Source organism: Centropristis striata, chromosome 11, assembly GCF_030273125.1.
Source record: "Centropristis striata isolate RG_2023a ecotype Rhode Island chromosome 11, C.striata_1.0, whole genome shotgun sequence".
Lineage (NCBI taxonomy): Eukaryota > Metazoa > Chordata > Actinopteri > Perciformes > Serranidae > Centropristis > Centropristis striata.
Window position 1 is genome coordinate 8,825,016 of NC_081527.1, and position 27,764 is coordinate 8,852,779.

At 36.4% G+C, this 27,764-nt stretch overlaps 2 protein-coding genes across 13 annotated transcripts; one reads left to right on the top strand and one right to left on the bottom strand.

Moving 5' to 3' along the window:
* Positions 1-276: 276 nt before the first annotated feature.
* On the bottom strand, positions 277-10,262 carry c8a (complement component 8, alpha polypeptide). Its single transcript, XM_059343825.1, has 11 exons — positions 10,128-10,262; positions 9,907-10,015; positions 7,852-7,999; positions 6,898-7,045; positions 6,128-6,317; positions 5,855-6,037; positions 3,882-4,122; positions 3,655-3,786; positions 3,001-3,158; positions 1,758-1,983; positions 277-605 (listed from the first exon to the last, which is right to left on the bottom strand). The coding sequence occupies exons 1-11, from the start codon at positions 10,235-10,237 to the stop codon at positions 454-456; spliced, it is 1,797 nt and encodes a 598-aa protein (XP_059199808.1). The 5' UTR covers positions 10,238-10,262; the 3' UTR covers positions 277-453.
* Positions 10,263-11,741: 1,479 nt separating this feature from the next.
* si:ch211-188c16.1 (uncharacterized protein LOC562677 homolog) lies at positions 11,742-27,751 on the top strand. 12 transcript variants are annotated; one of them, XM_059343817.1, is made up of 20 exons: positions 11,742-11,915; positions 14,064-14,985; positions 15,083-15,271; positions 16,042-16,576; positions 17,061-17,152; positions 17,230-17,300; positions 17,409-17,449; positions 17,544-17,594; positions 18,650-18,782; positions 19,020-19,179; positions 20,320-20,443; positions 20,575-20,606; positions 23,212-23,275; positions 23,424-23,461; positions 23,732-23,795; positions 25,086-25,199; positions 25,338-25,351; positions 25,596-25,629; positions 26,772-26,871; positions 27,496-27,751. In XM_059343817.1, exons 1-19 carry the CDS (start codon positions 11,907-11,909, stop codon positions 26,839-26,841), a joined length of 2,757 nt encoding a protein of 918 aa, XP_059199800.1. In that variant the 5' UTR covers positions 11,742-11,906; the 3' UTR covers positions 26,842-26,871; positions 27,496-27,751. The 12 variants fall into 12 exon arrangements, 8 of the variants coding, with proteins under 8 accessions (XP_059199800.1, XP_059199801.1, XP_059199799.1 ...); XM_059343818.1 differs by having other exon boundaries at positions 26,772-26,862; XM_059343816.1 differs by having other exon boundaries at positions 11,743-11,915; positions 26,772-26,867.
* Positions 27,752-27,764: the final 13 nt, after the last annotated feature.

Sequence of the window (27,764 nt, forward strand, 5' to 3'; positions counted from 1 at the left end):
TTTATAGTGTGACATAATGAATCATATTTGACTAAAAACAGACTTGACCTGAATGGGATATCATCAATGAATATTTTATAAAGGCAGTTAAACCATGTCTCCTCTATAGAATTGCAGCATTGTAACATTTAACTAGATCTGCCTGAAGCACTGACCTGGATTCAGCCTCTGTTACTCAAGTTTAACCTTCACATTCAAAGCAATTCAAGAAATCTTACACAAAGCATCTGAAGTTGACAGTTTCACTCTTGCACAGATGGAGAAACACACACACAGTTAAGTCATATCACACATTTATTGCTACCTTGATGTACAATATGTCATATTGTGTGTCTTAATAAGGAAAGGAATTTTTTTTTCAGAGCTCAGACAAATAAAAGAATTCTGGAGGTGCAATTTTTAATCCATTAAAAAAACACTGAACAGTTTTTTCACTCTGGAATCTGAGCAACTTTAACAGCGTTGAGTCTGAGAGGTGGAGCCCAGGCAGGCTGCTCCGCCCCCACTAGGAGCAGGATTATTACAGGTTCTTGTCCGAGTCTTTCTCCCTGAAGCACAGGACTGCCAGCTCCCCCAGCACGACCACGCCCCGTCCGTCTTGGTATCTGGCGAGGGGAAAAATAAATAAATAAATTTAAGGCAGTTTAAAGCTGATCTTAACAAAGTGATAAACATTTGGAAACAGGATATACACTGCAAAAAACATTAAGCTTACCAAGTATTTTCTTCTTATGTCTAGCAATAGCACCTTAATCATATTGCTTTGAGTATAATTTACCTACTGACCATAGCTTTATGTGCTTATTTTAAAAATGTGTCTTTCTTGTCATTTTGTAACAAAAATAAGTGAATAAACCTTCTTCACAGGGATTTCAGTCTTGTTTAAGGAGTTTAGGATTGACGTTGTTAGCTTTTTCATGTTCCTCAAGCTATTCAACTGTTGTTGTTGTTGTTGTTGTGAATATGGCGAGTTTTTATCTAAAATATTGCCTCCAGTTGAGAATTTTAGTTACATGTCGTTTGAATGCTATTTTAAAAGCATTTTCTACCCACCAGAACTTGCTAGTTTCAAGTATTGCTGGTTACAGTTGCGCTTTTCAAGCCACAATTGCTCAAATTAGGATATTTGGATTTATTTGAAGCTATCATTGGCTTTTCCAGTGCCTAGATATTTCTTACTTATTTAAAGAATTCTTAGAAAGAAAAATTTACTTACTGCACAGGTGGATAATTTAACTTGTTTCAAGCATGTATTTGCTTAATTCTAGTTATTTATTTTAAGGTTTGCACACACATTTTGATGCATCACCTGTTTACTTCACAAAACAAATTCTGTAAATCATTAAAGATATTAATTGTGTAAATAATTAAATTCACGCCAAGAGACAGATTTGAAGCTACAGCCATCAGCCTGTTAGCTTAGCACAAAGACTGTAAGCGGGGGCAACAGTTAGCGTAGCTTTAACCAACACCTGATATTTTGTTTGTTTTCTGTGTGCTGATCTTCTGTGATACAAACAAGATATAAAATGTTAATTAGTGAGCTTTAGAGGTGATGGTAAGCAGGTTTCTTATGCTAAGCTAGGCTAACCAAGTCCTGTCTCCAGCTTCATATGCAACGGACGTATACAAGATGGATATCAATCTTCTCATCTAATGCTCAGCAAAAAAGCAAATAAGAGTTTATCCCAAAATATTGAACTAATTTAGCAGACTGATCTGAACGTTTACCTCCATTGTTCGGACAAAAGTCTTACCACTTCTTTCAGTCTCCTCACAGGCTGCTCCCAGGTAGCCTGAGGGACAGATGCAGCTACAGGAAGTCCCCCTGAGGGCAGGGATCCCGTTGTGCTTGCAGGGGGCGCAGCGACAGGAGTCAAACTGCTGCAGATACTCGTTCCAGCCTCTCTCCAAGTTGGCCAATCTCGCACCTACATGGTCAGCGACTGTGCTGAGGCGCACTAGCTCATAAATTGGCATTGTCTGGATCATAAAGGAGGACGGACAGAGACAGGAAGACGAGACAAGTAAATAAAAAGCAGATGAGTACACTTGCAAAGGAACGAGAACAATATGAGGTCATGACTTTTTTTGTTTTTTGTTTTGTTTTTCTTCTGTGTAAGAGAATGTTGTGTCATGTCATCTTCTAGATCAGGGGTCGGCAACCTTTACTAACTTAAGAGCCACTGTTGGCAAAAAAAAAAAAAAAGAGAAAATTGCGGAATGGAGCCGCAAACCTTATTTTGAGCCTTAAATGAAAATTAAACAGCCTAGTAAGTCTAAATTAGCCTACCAACATTATTAATAGTCATATTGAGCATTTATTAATATGATTTTGAAAACTAGTCTATCTCAAAACTAAACTCAAAGTTGGCAAAACTTAAAGGTTAAGGCGCCAGGCTGGAGACTTTCGTAAGCTATAAAGCATTTTAGTTGACTTAAATTTCCAAACTTTTTTAATATGCTGTAAAAAGGCTATACAATTTTACAATTGAAGAATACAAATAGTTTTTGGTGTACACCATTGATAAATGAAAATTTTAATGTAAAAAAAATATATATAATTTTTTTGTCTCAGCCACGGGGAGCCCCTGCAGGCCGCCTTAAGAGCCACATGAGGCTCTGGAGCCACAGGTTGGCCACCCCTGCTATATTGCATTACTAACAGGTCACAATGAGCAATTATTAATATGTTAGTTTATTTTAGAATGCATTGAGGTGCCGGGCCGTAGACTTTCATAAGCTATGGTGCACTTTTTAGTTGACTAAAATGTTAAAACAAAATGTTTTACTGCCGTTTATAAACCACACATTTTTACAATTGAAGAATACACATTGATTTGGGCCTACACCAATGATATATCAAAATGAAAATGTAAAGGATTAACTGTTATTATCTCGTCTAATTTTTTTGGTCACATTCACATGGAACCGCTGTAGACGGCCTGAAGGGCCACATGTGGCTCTGGAGCCGCAGGTTGCCTACCACTGTTCTAGTACCTCATAATCGATGAGTATTGGGTTGTATTTGAGGGACGCTCCCCATTGCTTGTAGATTTCAGGGCTCTTGTCACCCAAAAGGCCACTGCTGGTGTATAGGATCCCCCCCTTCACTAGAGAAACAACGTCCTCAATCTCCTCTGCATGACCGCTCGATTCTACATTTCAAAAGGAAAGATCATATTTGTAATACAAACTCTGATGACACATTACAACAACAAGCCTTCGTGTCAGTTGAATGAGAACGGGACGTACAGGTGCATCTCAATACATTAGAATATGATGGAAAAGTCCATTTCCAGTAGTTCAAGTCAAATAGCCCCAACCAAGTATTGAGTCATATAGATGGACATACTTTTCAGAGGGCAACATTTCCATATTAAACAATTTTTTAAAAATTGGTCTTTTGTAAAGACGGAACTTTAGGTCTTCATTAAATGTAAACAATAATCATTATAATTAGAAGAAATTAAATAAATTAAGACATGAAATATTTCATTCTGTGTGTAATGGATCTATATAATGTGTTATTTCCTGTTTTTGATTCAATTACTGACATAAATAAACGTTTTTCTATGACATTCTAATTTATTGAGATGCACCTGTAGTTACATAAAGCCAAAAAAAAACCTCAAGAGAATTTTGATTTCTAACCTCCAGCAAACGATCCTCCTTTGTTGCAGGTTTTTCCACTCAATTTGGGGGCTATTGTTATAGACTCAGTGACAGGAATGCTTAAACCGAGAGAGGCCCCGAAGCATCGACCAGCCTCGCTACCCTCCAATTCTGAGAGAGTTTTGAAAGAAAATTAAACAATGGTTACTTTACATTACATTTCCAATTAGATGTCATTGATGAACAAACTAGAAAGATCACTGTACTTGATTTTCTCATGGCTATTTTGTTGAGAACCAGAACATATTCAACTGTTCCTCCCATAGTTCCCTCAGTGACATAGTGGGTGCCAAATCTGCTGAAGAAGCGTGCGTACATCCCAAAGTCATACTCCTCCGGAAGCTCCATGAGTGAAACGTAGAAGTCTTCATGAAGCATCAATTTATTACTTCTCATTTTAAAGTGGGCTGTTTCCACTTTGGACCAAAGCCTGACGAACCCTTGGTTCTGAATACAAAAGGGCAAGGTTTTAGAAAGCAAAATTATTATATTTACATATTTACTATTGTTTAAAGTGACGTGTAAGCTCCAGCTAGAAGCTAAGATTAGCATAAATACTGAAAATAGGAGGAAACAACAGAGCAAACATATTGCACAAAATCTTTAAAAGATGCTCTACATGACATTCAGAACAAAATGATGAAATATTAGAGCTGGTAATGCCAGGCGCTGATATTAGCAGTGGTGGAAAAAGTATTTTAGATCCTTTACTTCAGTAAAAGTACTAGTACCACACTGCAGAATTACTCCACTACAAGTAAAAGTACTGCATTCAAAACCTACGGGAGTAAAAGTACAAAAGTATCAGCATCAAAATGTACTTAAAGTATCAAAAGTAAAAGTAATATTGATGCATTTATGTAAGCAGCATTTTAATTTCCTCAAGATGAGGCTAATTTTAACTACTGAATATATTGTTATAAGGTTTAATTAAAAAAAATCTTATCACTTTAAATTTATCTTGATTTTCATGTCAAAAGTAACCAAAGCTGTCGGCTTAATGTAGTGGCGTAAAAAGTAAAAGATTAACTTTAAAATATAGTGGAGTAGTAGTATAAAGTTACATAAATGGAAATACTTAAGTAAAGTACAAAGTACCTCAAAATTGTACTTAAGTACAGTACTTGAGTAAATGTACTTATAGTTACATTCCACCACTGGTTATCAGTGGTGCTAACAGCGCTACAGATGCTAAAAGTGACCCAATCAGAGCAGAATGCGGGTTTAACCCACATATTATAGTATCAGATAATAATTAGAACCTAACTTGTCAGAAAAAAAAGCACTTGTTCATACAGCAGCATGACATAACAACTCAAAATGAATTAAACTATTGAGAAAAATGTACTTGATGTGTAGGTAAGGTTTTAGCTTGGCTCATGTCCCATCTGCAACGTTTAAAACCTATCCTGACACCAGGGGGCGATCAAGCCGATTTGGCTTCGCTTCCATCTTTATTTACAGTCTAGTTAGTGCTAGCCAAGCTGCAACCTCCGGGTCTGAGCAGTGACGTGCCTAAAGCTGCATTCTACCAAAAATTCCAACAGGGGATGCTGACGAAGGCTGCAAAAGCATTTGGGTCCATTCACTTTAATACAAAATGAAGAAAACTTCTCACTTGATTTATTACCTCAGAATTTACTATATGCACTATTATATTACACTATGGTCTCAATGACTAGTAAAAATCTTCTTCAAGACAACATGATGTTAATTGTGTACTCCAAGGAGTCGCTGTTCATTTTTCTTAGGTAGGCAAGTTTTGTTTTTTATTCTTGTAAAATAACTCACATCCGCCCACATTTACTAACCATTAATCATGATCTATTTAAAACAAACAGAAAAGCAGATTATTCTTGTTATCATGTAGATTAGAACATGTTGACCTTACGATACGATACAATACGATACGATACGATACGATACGATGCGATACGATACGATACGATACGATACGATACGATACGATACGATGCGATGCGATGCGATACGATACGATACGATACGAAAACTTTATTATCCACTGAGTGGAAATTCCTCTTTGGTTTCACCATAGACATGTCTCAAAACAAACAGAATAAATAGTAAAACAATAAAGAAAAAACATTTCAAGGATAGAAAAATATAAAATAGACTAAAGCAATAACTGTACTTCACACTTGGGGCTGACGGATCATACCTCGCTGGTATACTTTGTTATGTTGGTGAGAAATTTAGACTCATCACTTCCACTGAGTCCCACTTCCACATAATAGACCCCGACTGTGGCTCCTCCGTGGGAGGATTTCGTCGTTTGTCTGGCCTTCAGCAGGCTCACCATGTCCTCATAGTACTCCTGAGAGCCCTCTGATCTAGCTTGAGCCTGTAACAGGTTAAACATTGTGTGTCAAAATGTCTTTTGTTCAAACAGCCCATTTATTCAGTCATACATAGAGATAAATCACCACATTACCACAAAGCGGTAGGTATGGTAGTTGTAAGGTTTCCTGTAGTACTTCTCGTCTTCGTTGTAGTGAAGGTTCTCACAGAATGCGTCATAGACGTATTTTCTCCATTCACCATTATAGACATATTCACACTTTCCATCAAAGTACTTTGGGTCAAGCACAAGATCCACAAAGTCCCCAGTCAAGACGTTGTAGCTAGGAAATTAAAATAATTCAAATTAGTCGTTTAGTAAAGGTATGATATGTCAAGCAGAAGAAATAATGGTGTGACTGGTAGCGTCAATGTATCCCAAATCGGACAGTTATCGGCTAACATTCTATCAAAATGTCACATAAACTACTAATATAAATGATCATGTTATGTTTCCAATTAATTAAATGGTGTGAAACTAAAATCTAACTTCTTATATTTTAGACTGTATATTGTTTTAACTGTGTACGTTAGCCTTGGGTTTACCAGAGTCCGCTAAAGGACGCTAACGCCGGTGAATTAGCCGTGTGCTAACTGTATCCCACATCGAAAACTACTTAATTAATGATGTAGTGATCTTAAGTTAAAAATCTAAGAACGTCCTAATTGAAAAAACTAAGAAGTTCCTAAGGACAATTATTAAGAAAAAAAATGGTGAATAGCATTTAAGAACATTCTTAGGAACATCTTATTTTTTTTCTTAAGAATTTTCTTATGTTTTATCTTAGGAACACTTTTGTGAATCCGGCCCCAGGTAACTAATTTGCTTTTTAAACTCTAATGTGATATGGATGCTGTATTTACCCCTGAGTGCCACGATCAGCACCGGGGATCGGCAGTATGGTCGAACACTTGTCATCTCTCTGGTTGAAGTTTACACAGTCGTCTTCATCAGAAAAATCATCACAGTCTCTCTCTCCATTACAGCGAAGGGACTGGCTGATGCAGCGCCCTGGACAGACAGCGAGACAGGGTTAACCCTCTGGAGTCTCCAAAAGCTCCAAATCATGACTTCTTTATCACATCCAGACTAGAAAACAAAGCAGCGTGGAGCCCTTCTGTTAATTTACCTCTAAAGTTCTGGCTGTAAACTCCATGAGGCCAGTTTCAGTTTGATGATGATATACCAAGTAAAACTGGAGACAAATATATTTAGTATAAAATGATAGAACTGGATGGAACCCTCTTATATGTTATATTTGCAACCTTTGCTCACATTTGCAACATTTAAAATTCTTTATTGAGCATGACAGTGTTTTCAAAGTTAAAAAAGATTCAAAATCACATTTTATGTTGTGCTAAAGACACAAAATGACCAAAAAAAGACACAAAATGACAAAAAAAAGACACAAAATGACAAAAAAAGACACAAAATGACTAAAAAAAGACACAAAATGACCAAAGAAAGACACAACATGACTAAAAAAGACAGAAGAAGACACAAAATGACGACAAAAGACACAAAATAACTAAAAAAAGACACAAAAGACACAAAAAAGACACATTATGACTTTCTTTTTGGTTCGAAATGTTGATCCAGTAAGTCAGAATAAAAAAAACAAATTATTATTATCAGGTCTTATAGGTGAGGTTGTGCTGGAAAAAAAGACCAACATGGCATTTAAACATGTTTTAAGTAGTGTTTAGAGACAGGATGAACAGGATTCAAACATGGACAAAAGAGTCTAAGACTCCATAGAGTTAATAGACATGCATGGAAGATCATGTGTTGTGTGATTGGTCGGTGGTGGGACTTACCTGTTTCAGTGCAGGTGAAGCTGTCTCCACAGTAATCTGGCACCAGACACTGTGTTGTTGCATTTGGACATGCCAGGTTCTCCCACAACGTCTCATAGCACTCTGTGCCACCAAACTGTGAGGGCCTTTCCAAATTTCGGGAACGGATCTAAAACAGAGTTAAACATGAGTTAACACTTAAAATCACTCAGTATGTCCATTTCTTTTTGCTGTTATCAAGATATCAAGATCGTATATATTATATATGTCATATACCACTTATATATATATATTATTATAACCTGTTGTTTTAACGGTAATGAACGGCAGCTGTGGTTGCCAGAACTTTACCGTAGTAAATAAGGTGCAACTTTTTCTAATATTACGTTAAAAGATATTTGCACTGTTGATTTCACGTTTAAGATTTCCATTTTATTTAATTTTTTGCCGTATAATATAACATTTTTCCATCAAAAGAAACGATGTTTAATACTGGAAAATATTTTATGAATGCCGCATAAATTAAAGATTTCACCATTAAATATTACAGTATTTTTTGTTAGAGATATGGTGTTTAGTACATTTAACAGTTAGAAAAAGTATTTTTTACAAAAGATAAATGCAAGAATTACAGTGATGGCTTGCATATATATATTACAGTATATTTTTGTTACACACAAGGTGCCAGTATATTTTACAGTGGAGTAATGTTGTTTTTTTTAAGAACTGTAAAAAATACAGTTTTGGCTGATATATACATTTACGGTCTTTTACTGTCATGGTTTAGCTTTAGTTTAGTAGCTTTAGTTTTTCACTGTGAAATCTACAGACTTTTTTACAGTGTATATCTCTGCATATATTTAAATACATTTATTAATTGATGTTCATACTACAACATGCAACAACTTATTTAACCTATTTAACATACTAAAATATATTTTCTCCAATGTACAATATCTGTAAAAATGCAAAGTACTTTCAGGAAATCAAACAAACGCAAAATAATAAATATTAATAATAATATTAATAAATGCCAAATAGCAGAAATGTATGTATAGAATGTGTATAGAATGTATGTCTTCATTTTTATATTCATATTTTATCTTATATATCTATGTGTCTGTATCTCGAGCTGCTGTGATGACTAAATTTCCCCACTGCGGGATAAATAAAGTCATATCTTATCTTATCTCTTATATAGATTCATACAGAAACACTCTAGAAATAGGAGTTACAGTATGTTTGTAATGGTAACCATATAAAGTAATTAATATTATTTCATCATTCCATATAAGTATTAACATTAAACAGAGTGGTTCCTTAGATCCTATTAAAGCAGAAGCTCTGATTTAATCATTGTCCCCTTTGGACCTATTGATCTTCTCATCCATTTATTGAGCTATACCATCTCAACTTAACGCGAAACTCAAAAGAGTTATAATTTTACCATTCAAGATTCAAGAGTCTTTATTGTCATTATACAAGATAATGAAATTTCCTTCAGACTCATGGCTTAAAGACATACAACAAATTAAAAAGGAACATAATAGGTTAAAAAGGCACACGTTAGAATAAAAAATAATAAAAGAAAAGAAAAGAAAAGAAAAGAAAAGAAAAGAAAAGAAAATAGATAAAATAAAATAAAATAAGTAGAATAAATTAAAATAGATAAAATAAAATAGATACATTGCCACGTATCACACATGCCACCTACAATAAACCATTCAAGATTCAAGAGTCTTTATTGTCATTATACAAGATAACGAAATTTCCTTCAGACTCATGGCTTAAACAGTACAATATTAATACAATAAATTAAAAAGAAACATAATAGGTTAAAAAGGCACACATTAGAATAAAAAAGAATAAAATAAAATAAAAGAATAAAATAAAATAGAATAAAATAAAATAAGTAGAATATATTAAAATAGATACAATTAAATAGATGCATTTAAATAATAATAGAATAAAATAGAATAAAATTAAATCGCACATGCCACCTACAATAAAATCATAATTTCATTCAACATTTTGAAATGACAAATTCATGCAATTTATTAAGAAAAGTTCCATTACCTTTTTGTCTGTGCAGGCGTTACAAGGAGTCCAAGATGACCACCTCCCCAGCTGACACTCGATGGGTGTCGGTTTGCCGACAGCTCTGCCTCTCCTTATTCCAGCCCAACTGGAGTCCAAAAACATCTATCATCATCTCTTTTAATACAAATATATGAAAGTACTGTTTTTAAAAGTGTTACAAAATGAAGATAAGAGCTATTCAAGCAGGAATACTGTACTTTTTAGCAGCAGCTGTCCATGGCCTCCTGGATGCATTCACAAATTGGCTCAAATTGATGCACAGATGCAGAGTGCATAGAGTCAGGAATATTTTAATAAATGTCCCCATATTGAAAATGAGTCCTTGGATTAAAATGCCACATCACAAAACAGCCGTTGTGTTGTGACGCTCACCACTGGGGTCTTGACCAACCACAGTGAATCATTGATCAAGAGTAAACACATGCTCTTACAACAGCTGGAAATGTTTTTTTTTAAATGATCTATAACCCCCGTTTCCCATCTTCAGCTAAGCAAACACTCTAAACAAACCAGAACATGAAGTCCAAAATACAAATAAACTCTTATAAAACCCTTGTGTACCACTTTTAAAATTACCTTGTGTTCTTAGAGGACAAATATGTCATAAAGTATACACGGCCGCCCATAAAGTTGGAATAACTTTGTTTAAGATACAATACTCTGTTAATGTGGGTTCATTGCCATTATGATATGTTCGGAAGAGATTGATTAAAGAAGTTTTGAGAAGATATACACTTTATCTGTCAAGAATAAATCACATTGTCATAAATTATAGAGTTAAAAAAATACTTTTTTGTTGTTATATTTCTTTTATTGATATTGTTTATCGCTTAAACTGGATATTTTTTAGAACCAACATCATATTCTGGTCATAATTACCCAATATTGATTAATTTTCAGATCCAAAACCCTTTAAATGCCAGCTTGTTTAAATATTGCCACTGTTGTTTCTTTTTTTTTTGGAAAGGAGCCAAAGACCAAACATGAGAAAATAGCCTCGTCTGTTGGAAAAAGTAAAAACTACAATTGTGAAGCCAGGGCTCTAAATTGAATGCCTGATATAATGAAACGCATAACTGCAGGTGCATTACCGCCACCTACTGGACTGGAGTGTGGAGCAGTAGCTTGACAGGAAATTAAGGCGAGAAGATGATACAAAATAAAATAAAATAAAATAAAATAAAATAAAATAAAATAAAATAAATGATTTAACGGGAAAAGGGGAAACAATAGTGTAACTCAGGGATTCCCAAAGTGTGGTGCGTGGACCCCCAGGGTGCACGGGCTGCTGCTAGGGGGTGCACGAGATGAAAAATGTAATGGCGGTCTGATAATTACACAATTACACAATAAAGACGTGTAAATAATTCAATTTTTCCAACTCGTGTTATGATGACGGGTTATGTGTTAGGTCCACGCTCATTTAAACATGCTGCAATTTTTGTACAATGTGGCTCAATATATAACATTTACTCGAACGCATCTGCTTTCTGCCTTTGTTGCATTATTTTGAAACGGTGTTTCAGATGAATTCAAATGCGAGAGCGCATTGTTGTGATTGTGATTATTTTATTATATGTGTGTTCTGGTCATTTGAACATGATTAAACATGCCGCCTTTAATATGGCGATAAAAAAGCTTATTGCATTTTGTTGTTTTTTTAAGGTGTGGGGGTGCATCAACCCGGTTTGGACATAGAAGGGGCTGCGCAGCTAAAAAAGTTTGGGAACTGCTGGTAACTAATAGCCGCATACGGAGTTGCTTCAGATTTGTCAATTAAACAGCATGAACGCGCACGTCATTAGGTCACGCGCAGCACGCAGGTGCGTCTCACGTCTCGCGGCGGCGCTTTCAAATTGTTTGTTTTAGCATAAACAGTCAGCTGGCTTCATCACGGTACATTTATTACCGTCGCCACAGTTTAGACCGCTTTCCTAATGTATGAACCTGAACAGTGATGAACAAAACGAGGCACAATGGAAGAGGTAACTATTAAAGACATTTGTCTAACTTCAGGTTGAGGACAATTGGAGGAGAGCTACATTTAAGTAGCATTCTTACCATGCCCTGTGCTAGCCGGTAGCCCGTGTTTGATTAGCTGTGTGTTTGTTTCACTAGTTGATGATTATCATGAAAAGCAGTGGTGGAATGTAGCTAAGTACATTTACTCAAGTACTGTACTTAAGTACAATTTTGAGGTACTTGTACTTTACTTGAGTATTTCCATTTTATGTAACTTTTTACTTCTACTCCACTACATTTTTAGGCAAATATTGTACTTTTTACTCTAGGATTTAGCTGCCAGCTTTAGTTACTTTTCAGGTCGAGATTTAACATTATATATATATGATCAATGTAAAGTGATTTGACGTTTTTTTGATTAAATCTTTTAACAGTATATTAAGTAATTAAATGAGCCCAATCTTTACAAAATTAAAACACTGCATACATTAAATCACCAACAAAAATAATGTAATAATATATTTAGAATATATAAAACAATTATAGTGGGTCCATTCTGCATAACCCGAGTACTTTTACTTTTCATACTTTAAGTATATTTTGATGCTGATACTTTTCTACTTTTACTTCAGTAAGATTTGGATGCAGAACTTTTACTTGTAGTGGAGTAATTTACCAGGGTGGTATTAGTACTTTTACTTAAGTAAAGGATCTGAATACTTTTTCCACCACTGATGAAAAGTCTATGACTTAGCTAGGTTATCACAATTCTAAATACTACAGTACTCGTTCACTTCTAGTGTTATTTAGCAATGGAGATACAGTTATGAAAAAATATTACACCACCCTTTTTCTTCAATTTCTTGTTCATTTTAATGCCTGTTACAAATAGTTACATTTGTTTTTACAAATATAATAACAGAGATAGCTCATAAGAGTTTTATTTAAGATTATTTTTGGTTTTTATCAAGATGGTTTTCTTGATTAAAACCAAAATCATTATAAAGAAAACCATGGAAAATGGCTGGATATCAGCTCTTAAATTAAACTCTTATGAGCTATGTTGGTTGTTATCATTATATTTGTCCAAACAAATGTTCCTTTAGTTGTACCAGGCATTAAAATAAACAAGAAATCAAGGGTGGTCTAATATTTTTTTCCATGACTGTAGTTTATGTTTTATTTTCCCAGGTTTTCTGTCAATCTGAGATGGCTGCCTCCACCTCAAAACAATGGCTGCCAATTTTTTTTTTTTTGTTATAAAAATAATAACTTTATTTAAAACAATTATTAAAAACAATTCTTACATTAAAAGAAAAACAATAAAAGACAGCGCAGGAACAATCAGAAGACATTGTCAGAATTAAAAGGTAAAAGGAGTAAATAAGTAAAAGGTGAAGAAGTAAATAGTAGTAAAATAGAAAGCATTACTTAAAAGCAAGTCTATAAAAGTGGGTTTTGAGAAGTGATTTAAAATAAGTTTAGAAGTTTGTTGCTCACATCATTAATAGGTAACATGGCCAAATTCAGCAGCATCATATTCTCTGAGAAACAAACATCGTCCCTACTATTCTGGATAAACCATAGACCTTTTTTTTTTATCATGTTCTGTGAACTAACATTTATTGTCATAATGTATTCGTCTTTACTCACTTAACAATGCTTTATAAAATGTAAGACAACTGGAAAAAAAAAGTATCGTAATGAATCATAATTCTGGAAAGCCCAAGATGGCTTCAAATCTGAAATGCATATGATAAAATGTTTTTAAGGTCAAATGATTTTTTCACCCAATAATTCAAACCACAAAAATTCAGTTTACAAACACAACAGACTGAGAAAACATATTTTAGCAGATTTTTTTCTTAAAATAATTACTTGAGAACCCAAATAATAAACAACAGATTAATGGGGTAAAGGCAGAAATCTTAAAGACAGATTTTTCGAAACCTCAGCATGTGAAACCAAACCTATCTGCATAACTACATACCACGAGAGAGTGAGTGAGGAAATGTTTTTTTTGTAATTTTGGTAAACCAGCCCCTAAATTGTGTTGTGTCAGCACTGGGGTTTGGCTCCCTAAATTAACCCTGAAGTAAATTGTCTTTCAACGCAATAGTATTTCTATTAATCCGATGATTAATGATTTGTGATATCTATTATTTTCCAAGGAGGGACTGAACTTCAAAGCTCTGAGGGCCAAGTTTCAGGAGTCTCAATCCAAAATCAGTCGACCAGCTGTTGCAGAGAAACCCAAACACTTCCCTCCTTCTGGAGGTCACTGCAGCTCTGTGGTCAGCAGTATTAATATTGCTGTAGAAAACAAGACACCAGTGGTTCCCCGGGTCATCTTCAGAGAAGGGCTGCGGGCATCCGGAGGCAAGCGGCCAATTTCCTTTCCACCACAACCACAGGAGACCTCCCCCTCATCTCAGCTGGCTAATGGAGATGGCACAGCAAGACAGTCCCTCAAAGACAGACACATGCCTCTGGTGCTTCCTGTCCTGCCTGTAAAAGAGCAAAAGGCAGAACCGCCGGCCAAAAAGGAGCACAAACTGGAAGCAGAGGCGGGGAAAGAAGTACCGCCACAAACTAAAATCAAGAAGAAAGGTTTGCTGCTTCCTTTCAAGACAGCCAAAGCATCAAAGGTCAGTGCAGAAAGTGGAGAGGAGCCTACGTATGCTGATTTGACCACCAGACCTTCCAGTGCTCCGGCTGAGTTGCCCTCTTTGGAAAAACAAACCACAGAAGATGGGGTTTCACTCCAAAGTGACCAATCCACCGCTGAGTTCCCCCTCTCCAGCCCAGACATCCCAATCACCCCTACCTCTGCAGAGACAAGTGTTGACTCCGACAACAAAATGTTTAGCACCTTGGAGAGGGCCAAGAAGAAGTTTTCACGCAAGCAGATGTTGATCTCTGGCAAACCTAAGAGCTCTCGTTCCCCTGACTATGTCTCAAGAGACAAGTTTTTCCCTTTCCCGCCAAAGAAAGTTGTTGAACCCGAGCAACCCATACCAACACCAGTCTGTCTTCCACACCTGGCTTGTCTATCAGCCCGGCCTTTCTCCAGGGCCAACTTCTCTGCACGCAGTAAGTCGTATTCAGTGACAAACCCTTCTCGTCTTGTTCTGTTTAAACAAATAACATGCCTAATGCATTTGTGATATTGTATTTCTCCGATGGCTAGGGACTGCGTTGGATAAGCAGTTTGGGAGGGATAAAGCTGTTCCCTCTGTTAGGACCAGTGAACCTCCTCCACCCTCTGCTCCACAAAAGAAGCCTCTACCCGAATTGAGGTTTCTGGGGCCGTTGCCACCGAAGCCCCTGAGACCGCCGATGGTAGATCTGAGCTGTTACCACCGACCCTCAGTTAACGGTATGTTCACTTTGTTTGAAGAAGACATGTTATGCTATTTTCTGGGCTATACAGTCAGGCAAGAATTATCAGACCACCCTTTTTCTTCAAATTTTTGTTTATTTTAACCCCTGGTACAACTAACAGTACATTTGTTTAGACACATTTAATGATAACAAAAAAAATAACTCATAAGGGTTTAATTTAAGAATTGGTATCTAGACATTTTCCATGGTTTTCTTGATAATAACCAAAATCATTATCTAGAAAACCATGGAAAATGGCTAGATATCAGCTCTTAAATTAAACTATTATAAGCTGTCTTTGTTGTTATCATTATATTTGTCCAAACAAATGTACCTTTAGTTGTACCAGGCATTAAAATGAACATTGTTTGAACATGTTTACTGGCTGTAATGTTCAAAAAAACGCATTACTTTTCTCATACGTTCTGTCTGGATCTTTATGTATGTACAAGCTGTGTGCATTTCTCCATGGATTGATCGTTTTTATAGTTTCCCAGTATTTATATAGCACCCAGACTTTATGATCAAAAGAGATGTGAAAATCTCACTTTTTTACAGTATGGACCTTTATTTTTTTGTTTTCCATTTCTTTAGTTTCCTGTTCTTTATTTGACTTTCGTGGCTGCAGACAAATATGGTTAAATAGTTTTATTTAACTTGGAAATTGCTCACTGTGTATTATCCAAACTCCAGTGGACATTATACTTATTTGTGGTTAAGGTTTAACATCTGTTCAAGTGCTGATTTTGGTTTCTTATAATATAGAGGTGTCACCAGATCTTAACCAAGCACCAAGTGAGGAGCCAGAGGCTGAGCATCCATCCATCCCCAACCCTGTACTGGACGCTCCGGAGTTTCCAGACTTTGAGATTTCCGAGATGGAAACAGCAGAGAGTGATGCTGTTTACATTGGTGCGCTCGAACTGGAGTCTCTAGACTTTTTCTGCACGAACCCTCCTGTACCAGAAGTCTGTGGGGTCACTGATTTTGAGGATCCAAAACCTGCCTTATGTGATCCTGTAGAGCCCCTTATGAGCGCAGGCGTCCATGACCTGAACCTCGGCATGGAAAACATAATACCCTTCGATCCAGCCGACTTCCCTGAACAAATAAACTTTTCAGAGTTCCCCGAGCCTGCTGGATCAGAGCAGTGGTCTCAGAGCGAGGAGGTTCTCATAGATCCTCTCTCTAGCACTCACACCGATGAGACCGACCTGGGAGATGCCGAGTCTCACTCTGCTGCACAGGAACCAGACAATACCCACGCATCATCCAATGATGGCATTCAACCACATCCCAAGTGAGTGTTGTCGTACCCGCAGTCAACTTTTTGATCCATTTTTTCACCTACAGGTACATCTCAATAAATTAGAATATCATAGAAAAGTTGATTTCTGTCGCTAATTCAATTCAAAAAGTGGAAATAACACATAATATAGATCCATGACACACAGAATTAAACATCTCATATCTTAATTTATTTAATTTATTCTAATTATAATGATCATAGCTTACATTTAATGAAGACCTAAAATTCAGTGTTTTTAAAAAAAATGTAATATTACAAAGACCCATTTTAAAAAGTGTTTAATATGGAAATGTTGGCCTCTGAAAAGTATGTCCATCTATATGACTCAATACTTGGTTGGGGCTATTTGACTTGAACTACTGGAAAAGGACTTTCCCATCATATTCTAATTTATTGAGATGCACCTGAATGTTTGTGCTTTGATATTTCTTTCTTGTATTTTTTGATTGTTTTTTTTTTTTTTTCTTCCCTCTAGCGTTTCACAGCAGGACAGTTACTATGAAGCGTGTGCTAATGTGTACGAGGATGTCGAGAACATCAACAGATTCATCTTGGGCCAGAACTCACGTAAACAAAAAAGTTCTCTAAAGAGTAAGAATGTTTTCTAAATACAGAGTTTCCTCTAAATGTGATATATTTTGCAGATATTTGCTGTCCTGGTTTAACTTCCTTGTTAAATATTTTTACAGATCCATATGCTGACAGCCACCCTATGGTAACTAATTATTTAAATTGAGTATATAATCATCTGTAGTGAGTAAAGTTTATGGCCAGTTTAACAATCATCTGTGTTAAATTAAATTTATCATCCGTTCATTCGAAGAAAGAGGAGGCGACTCTTAACATATGGCCAAGGAATCCATGGTATGTCTCTCTTTTTCAAGCATATAAATCCTGCGTTTTATCATTGACGTCCACAGCTATTGATTTTCTTTTTACTGTGGTAATCGAACTGCAGGGGCAGTGTATCAGGAGAACATGCTCATTCGGCCCATAATCACGTCCACAGGTATGTGAGATCTCCTGGCTCATACAGCTGGCCACACACTAGCTTTTAAATTAAGATTTTCTTTTTTTTTCTTTTTTTTTTTTCCAAACTTTCTTTTTAATGATTTTTCAGTGAAAAACAAAACACAAACATATAATTATACACACAGAACAGGTACATCAGACAGGGTCTTCCATGGCAAAATACAATGGCAGGTTTTATTCTAAACAAAGGGCTGGCAGAACTCAGGTCCAGTGACAGAAAAATGCCTTCGTTTGTGCTGTCCACAAGGTAACCGGTACAAAAAATAAAATAAAAAAGAACCCCATAACAAGCGGAAATGGAATATATATATATATATATATATACATATTTATACTGGGGGAGAAACGCTCCTGACCCAGGGGAAAAATACAATAATATAAAATAAAAAGATTTTCCCACACAGAATATGCAATCACCTCTCATACAAGTAGTCCCTCCATTTCTTCCAGTATTGGTCACCTTTTTCAGTACTGTATCTCAGGGAAAATGTTAACCTTTCCATGTTATAAATTTCTTTAACTATTCCTATCCAGTCTGAAATTGTCGGACACTCCTTGCTTAGCCATTTTCTGGTTATTGCCTTTTTGCTACTAGCCAATAATATTTGTAATAGGTATCGGTCTTGTTTATTTATCTTAGTTGGTATGTTTCCTAAATATATAACACTGAAACTGAGATCAGGCTGCAAATTGAAGATTAAGATTTTCTTTATTAGTCCCACAGCGGGGAAATTTCAAGATTAACAGCAGCAAATAAATTGTAAACAGCAGTATAAACTAGAAATGTATATATATATCTATATTTTTTAAAGGTATTAGGAAATAAACAAGTAAAAAATAAAATAAAGTATTAACAATTTACAAAATAGTAAAAATATATTAAAGTATTAATTAAAATAAAAACTTTAGGAACATTATATAGAATGTTTCTTATTCAGTCATTTTTCACTAGTATATGGTTCCATTTATACAGATTCTTTATGGAAAATTAGTTGTTTTTTGTGCCACTTAACAGTCTGATTTTGTTTTCAGTAAAGGATGCCAGAGCCCCAACACTGCTGAGCATAAAGAGCAGAAGAAGAGGGAAAAGCAGCGGCTGGAGAAGGAGAAAAAGGAGCAAAAAGAAAGGGAGAAGAAGGAAAATGAAATGAAAAAGAAGTTTAAAGTAAGTTAATTACTTTGCTAGTAGAGTAGTTGATTGTTTCTTCAGCTTTTTATATAGTGCAGAGTTTTCATTTAGCTTCATCCAGCCATCGTTGTGAAAATTGCTTGCACATATTACCTCCAACATTTAATATCTTTTACAATGATGGTCGATGAAAAGCAGTAAAGATTGCACTGCTTTGCTGCTCTGAAATCAATACAAACCATCAGCCTTTCCATTACTGGAATCTGACTCAAGGTGACCGGCGAAGAGGAGCCCATGTACCACGCCAAGGTGACGGTGGCGAGCAAGGTCCGCAAAAATGACCTGCCGGTGAAGAGCGGGGACACGGTCAGCATCATTCGTACCACCAACTGCCCCAAAGGCAAATGGCTGGCCCGAGACGCCAACCACAAGTGTGAGTAGAGACGCTTGTTATGTGGTTAAACGCTGCGGTGTTGACAGTAGAGGTGTGAATCAGCAGAGGCCCCAAGATACGATTTTATCCCGATAGTTGAGTCATGATACAATATTATTGCGATTTTAAGCATTTTGCGATATGGTGAATATTGGGATACAATATATTGTGATTTAACTGCATTTTGTGTCCACAAAATTAAATTCAATCAAGAATTGTTTTGTCAAATAAGAGAAAATTCTCAGTCTATTCATCTCACTTCAGTCTTTTTATTTCTCCACAATGAGAGTCAAACCCACAGACTGACCAACAAAGTATTCAGTCAAACTGAACTGAACTGATATCAAACATGTATGGACGACAAAAACTGCAGCAATTTATCAAACTTTCCTCAACTTTAAGCTTCACTGCTCTGAATATTTTTTGAATGAAACATAAAGAAAAGCTTAACTTTGCAGCGTTATTTTGACAACTTCTGCAATTCTACAATGTCATTTAGCAGACGCTTTTATCCAAAGCGACGTACAAATGAGAGTAATACAACACAAGCAAGGATGAAGGCAAGAAACATAGCAAGAGTAAGTGCCGCGGGTTAAGTTCGAGTTCATTAGGACACAATTGCTTTATAGGTCGCAAGAGCTGTCAGTGCCATACTTGTCGTCAGTGTAGATCAAAAGTGAAGGTGTTCAGAAAAGAGTAGGGTCTTCAGTCTCTTCTTAAAGATCGAGAAGGACTTCCTGACACGATATCCTGACGTGCCTATAGATTCCTCAGATCTTTTAGTTTCATATGATACCAGTATCTCCAGAATATTCTTAAATTGAGCCCGCCACAGCCTCCAGAAAAACAAAAACAGCTAAAGTACTAATATCCCGCCGGAACGCTAAATATCGATACTTTGGCGACCACAAATTGATATAATATTGCCAACCGAAATATCGTAATACTATGCTGTATCGATTTTTTTTTTTTCCCCCACCTCTAGTTGACAGGTTATGTCACATGACAGACTTAAAGAACCAAAGCATATGTTGACTAACATCTCATCACATAAAAGAATTCTGGGAGTATTTTCTTTTTAACAATAACACCACAGTTTCACAGTATTCTCAGTAACTGCTCCATCCTTGCTGTTTGCAGACGGTTATATTTCAGTCATGAATGTAGAACTGAATATCAAAGAGATGCTGGAACTTGGCAAGAAGGCCCAAGCAGCTGGACGAGGAGGAAACCTGGAGTTAGACACCATCAGCATTGGAAGCAGGTACTGGGTAGCTCACTGATAAAATGCCTTGGTTTCTCAATTGAAAAAGATTTGTAACCAGATGTTTCTTGCCAGTACGTCAGTGTGCATGTCATGATAAATGGTTCTTTTTTTGTTTGTTTGTTTTGCAGATCCTCAAGCCACCCTGTACTATCAAGCAGTTGTAAGTGCCAGTAGCTGCTACACAAAAACATAAAGCTCAGTGGTTAAAGGGATGCTTTCAGTGGTGGAATGTAACTAAGTACATTTACTCAAGTACTGTACTTAAGTACAATTCTGAGGTAAATATTGTACTTTTTACTCCACTACATTTAGCTGACAGCTTTAGTTAATGTTTAGGTCAAGATAGAACATAAAAAACATGATCAATCTAAAGTGATTAGACTTTTTTTTTTTTTTTTTTTGGTAAACCTCGTAACAGTATATTAAGTTGTTTGAGCCCAAAACTGAGAAAATTCAAGCACTGCTGATATAAATGCATCACCAATAATATATTTAGAATATATAAAACAATCTGAGTGGGTCCATTCTGCGTAACGAGTAATTTCACTTTTGATACTTTAAATACATTTTGATGCTGATAATGTTTTACTTTTACTTATGTAAGTTTCCATTTTATGTACCTTTTTACTTCTTCACTACATTTTGAGGTAATATTGTACTTTTTACTCCACTACATTTAGCTGACAGCTCTAGTTACTTTTGACATGGAAATCATGATGAATTTAAAGTGATTGGATGTTTTAGTTTTTTTATGAAACAACATAACAGTATATTAAGTACTTTAAATGAGCCCTGTCTTGAGGAAATTAAAATGCTTCTTACATAAATGCATCAATACAAATAATCGAATATATTTAGAATATATAAAACAATCTGAGTGGGTTCATTCTGCATAACAAGTACTTCTACTTCTGATACTTTAAGTACATTTTTATGCTGATACTTTTGTACTTTTACTTCAGTAAGTTTTGAATGCAGGACTTTTACTTGTAGTGGAGTAATTCTGCAGTGTGGTATTAGTACTTTTACTTAAGGAAGAGATCTGAATACTTTTTTCCACCACTGGATAGTTCAGATTTTTTTGAGGTGAGGTTGGTATGAGGTCAGTGTATTACCGACAGTACATGACGGCTGGAAAACACAAACAGTTTGGTGAAGCAGACGGAAGTCCCAGCATGGAAGTGAAGTAATATACTGCTGTGGACAGGGGCAGCAAGAAAATTGTAGTTTTTTTCTTTTTTGCCACCTAAAAGAATTAGTATCCCTTTCAAGTGTACACTTTATTTGGAATATTTTCAACGCTTTATCTTTCCATCAGTTATTATGCTCTCTTTAAAAGCCACCAGACAGCAATTCACTGCAAATTTGGTTCTTACCAAGATTAAAATAAACTTAGATTTAGAAGTGTTAAGAGTTAATTTCTTATTTTAAGTGTTCAACTTTACACTATAATCTTATTTGTTGATTTAACAATCTTAATTCGAGAAATCTTGTCAAGTGAAATTATCTTGCTGCATGGACAGATAATTCCCACATGTTTTGAGTACCTTTTCCCTCAGATTAAGTGCTTTTATCTTGTTTTTAGACACCGCTTTTTGCAGTTTACCTCTGAAAACACAGGAGTTGCTGATCTCCTGCAGCTACGATTGTTCAGATTGTTTGTGTTGTTGTTTTGTGTGACTTTTGCTGTTTTTAATGAGTTGGTTCCGATTCACCAAAGTCGTACAATAAAACCAACAATCGAGGCAGCAGTAGACCCGTTTTATTCACTGGAGTCTGGTGGCTTTGAAGAGAGCATAGATGGATTTAACGGCTTCAGTTCCCAGTCGAAAAGGGCTGTCTGACAGCCACGTAAAGTGAAATAGATTTTGCTGCTGCCTCTGTCCACAGCAGTAAATTGCTTAGCTCCTGTGTCAGTTCTCCTGCCTGCTGCTTCAAACTAGGGACTTTCTGACTGTCAACTACTGTAGGTAATACTATGACTATACTGACTATGGAGAAGTACTTCATATAATCCCATTTTAGAATAAAAAACCCAGAACTACATTTGTTTTTGTTTTTTTTATACACTTGTTTTCTTTAATTTCTTGTTCGTTTTAATGCCTGGTACAACTAAAGGTACATTTGTTACAACAAATATAATAACAACAAAAATAGTTCATAAGAGTTTCATTTAAGAGCTGATATCTAGCCATTTTCCATGGTTTTTCTTGATAATGATTTTGGTTATTATCAAGAAAATCATGGAAAATGGCTAGATATCAGCTCTTAAATTGAACTTTTATGAGCTATTTTTATTCTTATCATTATACTTGTCCAAACAAATGTACCTTTAGTTGTACCAGACATTAAAATGAACAAGAAATTGAAGAAAACAATGGTCTAAAACTTTTTCCATGACTGTATACCTCATTACTCATTATTTTTATAGTGATTGAACTGTTGCCTACCTTTAAGCGTAACTTAGTTTAGATCAACATCTCAAAAAGCAGCTTAATAAAGACATAGATTGAAGTGGTTGGTATAATGTATGTTCTTGTTGACTGACTGAGAACAGTTGCAGAGTTTGGCAACCAGCCTAAAGACTCACACATTGCAATGCCTGGCCTGAATAACCTAACTAGTTGTCATCTGCTTGACAGCCATGTGTTGTTTTATGATTGTGAAGGAATTCCATGTAAGCTGGCGGTTTTAGTTTCTCGCCTGCCAAACATCTATCATCGGCGTGAACGCTGCGCTTAATCAAACTAATTTGTTTTCCACAGTCACAGACGACAGCGAGGAGTGGGCATGTGAGGATGAGACCCTCTCACCCTCCAATGAAAGCCAGTAAGTACTGTCCTTTACTGTGGCTTAGAGAATGACAGAAACCATTGACCACACAAGAGTACATTCATCCCCTCTGAAAGAAATGACTGAATTAATGTGGCACATGGTGTATATATAATTATTTCCCTTTTCTTTTCATTCTGCGTAGCAGCTTTCCCCGTCAGGCTGTCTCGCTGCCCGAGATGTGTGAGTACATCCTTTTGAAGTGAAAACATGAGAACAGAACATGGTTTCCCCCCTCTCAGCCTTCTGGTTTAAAGGGAAATGCCAGCTCTGCCTGTGGTGGTTTTATGTTATGCATTGACATATGGCAGACTGTAACATGCCTTTGATGTGCACTTTTACCATGCCACTTCCTTACTCCCTCCCTCCTCTGTCATACTGTCCTCACCCCCTCCCCCCATTCCTCCCTCACCTTCCCACCAACCTCCGGCCTTCATGTGTTCGCTTTGACAGCATGTGGCCATGTTGGCGCCCAGCACACTCTGAGCGATGCCAACCTGGAGGACCTACACACACAGTAAGTCTCAAACACACAGGTGTCAAAGAAGATATCTTGGCAGGATACGAATATGTAAATAAATGTTTCTACAGCCACCTCTTCTCAAGATCGTGAGTGTCTAACAAACAGTCATGGAAAAGAATATTAGACCCTTGTTTTCTTCAATTTCTTGTTCATTTTAATGCCTGGTACAATATTTGTTTGGACAACTGTAATAATGACAAAAATGGCTCATAAGAGTTTAATTTAAGAGCTGATATCTACCCATTTTCTATGGTTTTCTTTATAATAACCAAAATAATTTTCAAGAAAACCATGAAAATGGCTAGAAACAAGCTCTTAAATGTAACTCTCATGGGCTATTTTTGTTATCATATTTTACCAAACAAATGTACATTTAGTTGTACCAGGCATTAAAATTTAAAAAGAAATTGAAAAAAAAACAAGGGTGGTCTAATGTTTTCCATGACTGTATGATCTATCTGCGTAAATACATATTTCTTCATGAGTAACTAAATGTTAAGCATTTAAAAGAAAAAAAAAAACATAATGCGGAGAGCTTAAGAATTTGTTTATAGGAAACATGATACATCCATCCTGACCAAGCAGCAACCTCCAAAAACTGCAGTTCCTCAAATGGCCACTTGGTGGCTTGATTCAGAAGCGAGTTAATCCCCATAGACCCCCATGTTAAAATGTTCAATTTTGCAGCAGAAAAACAGGGAAAAACCGTATATTTAGCAGTGGTGGAAAAAGTATTCAGGTCCCTTACTTAAGTAAAAGTACTAATACCACACGGTTAAATTACTCCACTACAAGTAAAAGTACAAAAGTATCAGCATCAAAATGTACTTAAAGTATCAAAAGTAAAAGTAGTCCCTATGCAGATTTTTTTAATATATTCTAAATATATTATTGGTGATGCATAAGCAGTGTTTGAATTTTTCTCAAGATAGGGCTCTTTTAAACACCTTAATATACTGTTATGAGGTTTAATATAAAAAAATGTCTAATCACTTTAGATTGATCATGTTTTTTATGTTAAATCTCAACCTAAAAATTAAATTAAGCCGTCAGTTAAATGTAGTGGAGTAAAAAGTACAATATTCGCCTCAAAAGTATAAAGTTACATAAAATGGAAATACGCGAGTAAAGTACAAGTACCTCAAAATTGTCATTAAGTACAGTACTTGAGTAAATATACTTAGTTACATTCCACTTCTGATATTTAGTATATTTCAGGATTACTGTGCTGGATTCTAATATAATGAAGTATGAAATTTATAGTAGTAAATCAAGTCCTAACAGTTCTTCAACCTTCAGGACCAGACATGAGGCCCTGCAGAAACTTGCCATCTTCTTTCAACACAGCAAAGATGAATTTTGTGACATTTCTGATGGCGGCGGAGTGACCCCTACAAAGTACAGTTTTCTCTTATCCTTAATCTCAGCCTTTACAGTGTTGAAATGTATTTTTTTATGTCATATTCCAAATCTGTAATCACCAACCTAATGAATCAGATGAATAATTTGTTTTTCTTCATTTTATCCTATGCAAAGTGCTGAGTCATCAAGTAAGTTTACAGAGTTGAATATTTTCCATGACTCCACTCTTGTCACCACTTGTGTCACTCTCACTGATAATGGTGAAGCTTAGTGGAGGGTACTTAGAAATCTCTTTAAGGGCTCTACAGTCCCGTTGGCGTCTTGCCTGTAATGGAAAATAACTTTGTGGGGGCACATTTATCTGGCTGGTGACATGGTGCAGAGACGGTTCAAAGTTAATGTGCTAATTTGTATCTGCTCGTCTTTATCCAGACTTCTTGTGTGCTGTGGAGGAGCCTCCATATCCGTAAGTGTTAACAGGTTTCCTTCTTATCAGCGATAGAAGGTCTGTTTGATCTTTTATTTGTATTAGCGCTCATAAGGCGTGTTTCCACTGAGTACTTTTTGGAAAGTGGCTGAGTGTTTTGACTAGTTAGTTCCCCTCGGCATCTGTTCCCATACAGGTACTTTTGTAGCAGCTAACCAACAAAGTTTGAATGTGACAACAGACCGACGCGGTATCTCTATATTAAGCACAGACTGCATAAATTATGGACGTAGTCAACGCGGCGTCACCCGTTGGTTTGTGGTCCGTTGGAAGCATCGAGTTCAGCGTTACACTCGTCGCCATCTTGTGTCGCCATCTTGTTTCCGATACAGGAAGCAGACCATATTTGGACTGTGGAGGAGCGAGAGGAATCTGACGACACTAACTACACGCCTCTCTACACCTCAACCTGACTGAGAGAAGTCCCTGCTGATTCATGTTAGCATTAACTGGGATGTTAATTTTGGCTAGCAAAAAACAACAACAAAATGTACGTTACATACCTCAGAAAACTGAACAGCGACTCCTTGGAGTGTCTGTTAGTCCAACCAAACGCTGAACAAGACATTTTTAATGAACAAAACGTTCAAATAAACGGTCATTGAGTGAAAATACAGTGAAAGGGTCAAAGTTATGAGACCAAACCGGTAAACGACCTGGAGGTTGCCGCCTGATATTTAGCGACTATTCAGACCCCCTAGCGACTCTTTTTCAAAAAAGCGACTAGCAACAAATCTAGCGATTTTCTCTGGTCTTATTGGAGACTCATTCCTACTCTTCTTAACGAGTAGCAGGTGCTGTCCCAAAGCACTTACAAGCGGCCCAGTCCTCCCGCATCGGTCTCTCCCAGCTGCAGTCAGCAGAGCAGGAGCTGTTAACCCCTCAGCGTCCAGTTTGCACCAGTCTGCAAATGCATACGCGAAATCGCAACTCAGTAGTGGCTCAGAAAGTAGCTACCCGAGGCAGGTACTTTCTGAGCCGCAAACTGGTCACACCCATAGTGGATTACTAGAGGGAAAAGTACCTAATGGAAACGCGCCTGTAGTTTGCACACTCAGTACTTCATGTTGTTTTGCAGCCTCCTCCTGAGCTCTGGTGTCCCATTGTGTTTTGTCTGGCAGTGAACAGGAGGTTGACTTCACAGAGCTGGAGCTCCTTCCTCCCCCCTCGCTCTATGCTGACGCCTTCTGATTACCACATCTGCCCAAGCAAGTAATGTCAGTAAGAGAAACCTCAACTGTGTACTTCACTTGTACAGTCATGGCCAAAAATATTAGCACCCCTGCACTTCTGTCAGATAATGCACCACTTCTCCCAGAAAATTTGAGCAATTACAAATATTTTGGTATTCACATGTTTATTTCTTTTGTTTGCACTGGAACAACACAAAAAAAAAGCCGAAAAAAAGCCAAATCTGATCATTCCACACAGAACTCCAAAAATGGATGGGACAAAATTATTGGCACCCTCATCCTCATATGTGGTAGCACACCCTTTGGAAAAAATAACTGAAATTCTTCCTGTAACCATCAATGAGTTTCTTACTTTCTTTCTTCTCTAATGGAGTTTTGGACCACTCTTCTTTTGCCAACTGCTCCAGGTCTCTCAGATTTGAAGGGTGCCTTCTCCCAACTTCTACCCAATTTTTTGTGTTGTTCCAATGCCAACAAAAGATATAAACATGTGAATACCAAAGCATTTGTAATTGCAACAATTTTCTGTGAGAAGTGGTGCATTATCTGACAGAAGTGTAGGGGTGCCAATATTTTTGGCCATGGCTGTAGAATTTGATACCATGAAGACCATTTTGCAATTGATAATGATTTGTTTTTTTATTCTCTACAGTGGAGAAAAGAAACTATCATGAATGGAGCTGCTGATGTAACGACTATAATTCCGATCTCACCCTTTTTTTTCTCCACTTTGTTGTGCTTGTTTTTCACATTTCGTTCTACACTTTCACTTTCTCTGTTACTGTTAAAGAAGCACAAATTGAATCATTGCAGACTGTCCACTTGTAACTTTATGTTTAAGGATTTGTTTGTGAATGTGTTCTTTACATTTTGTTTGTTACATCTAATAAATATTTGTTATTGATTTATGCTTTTGATGAT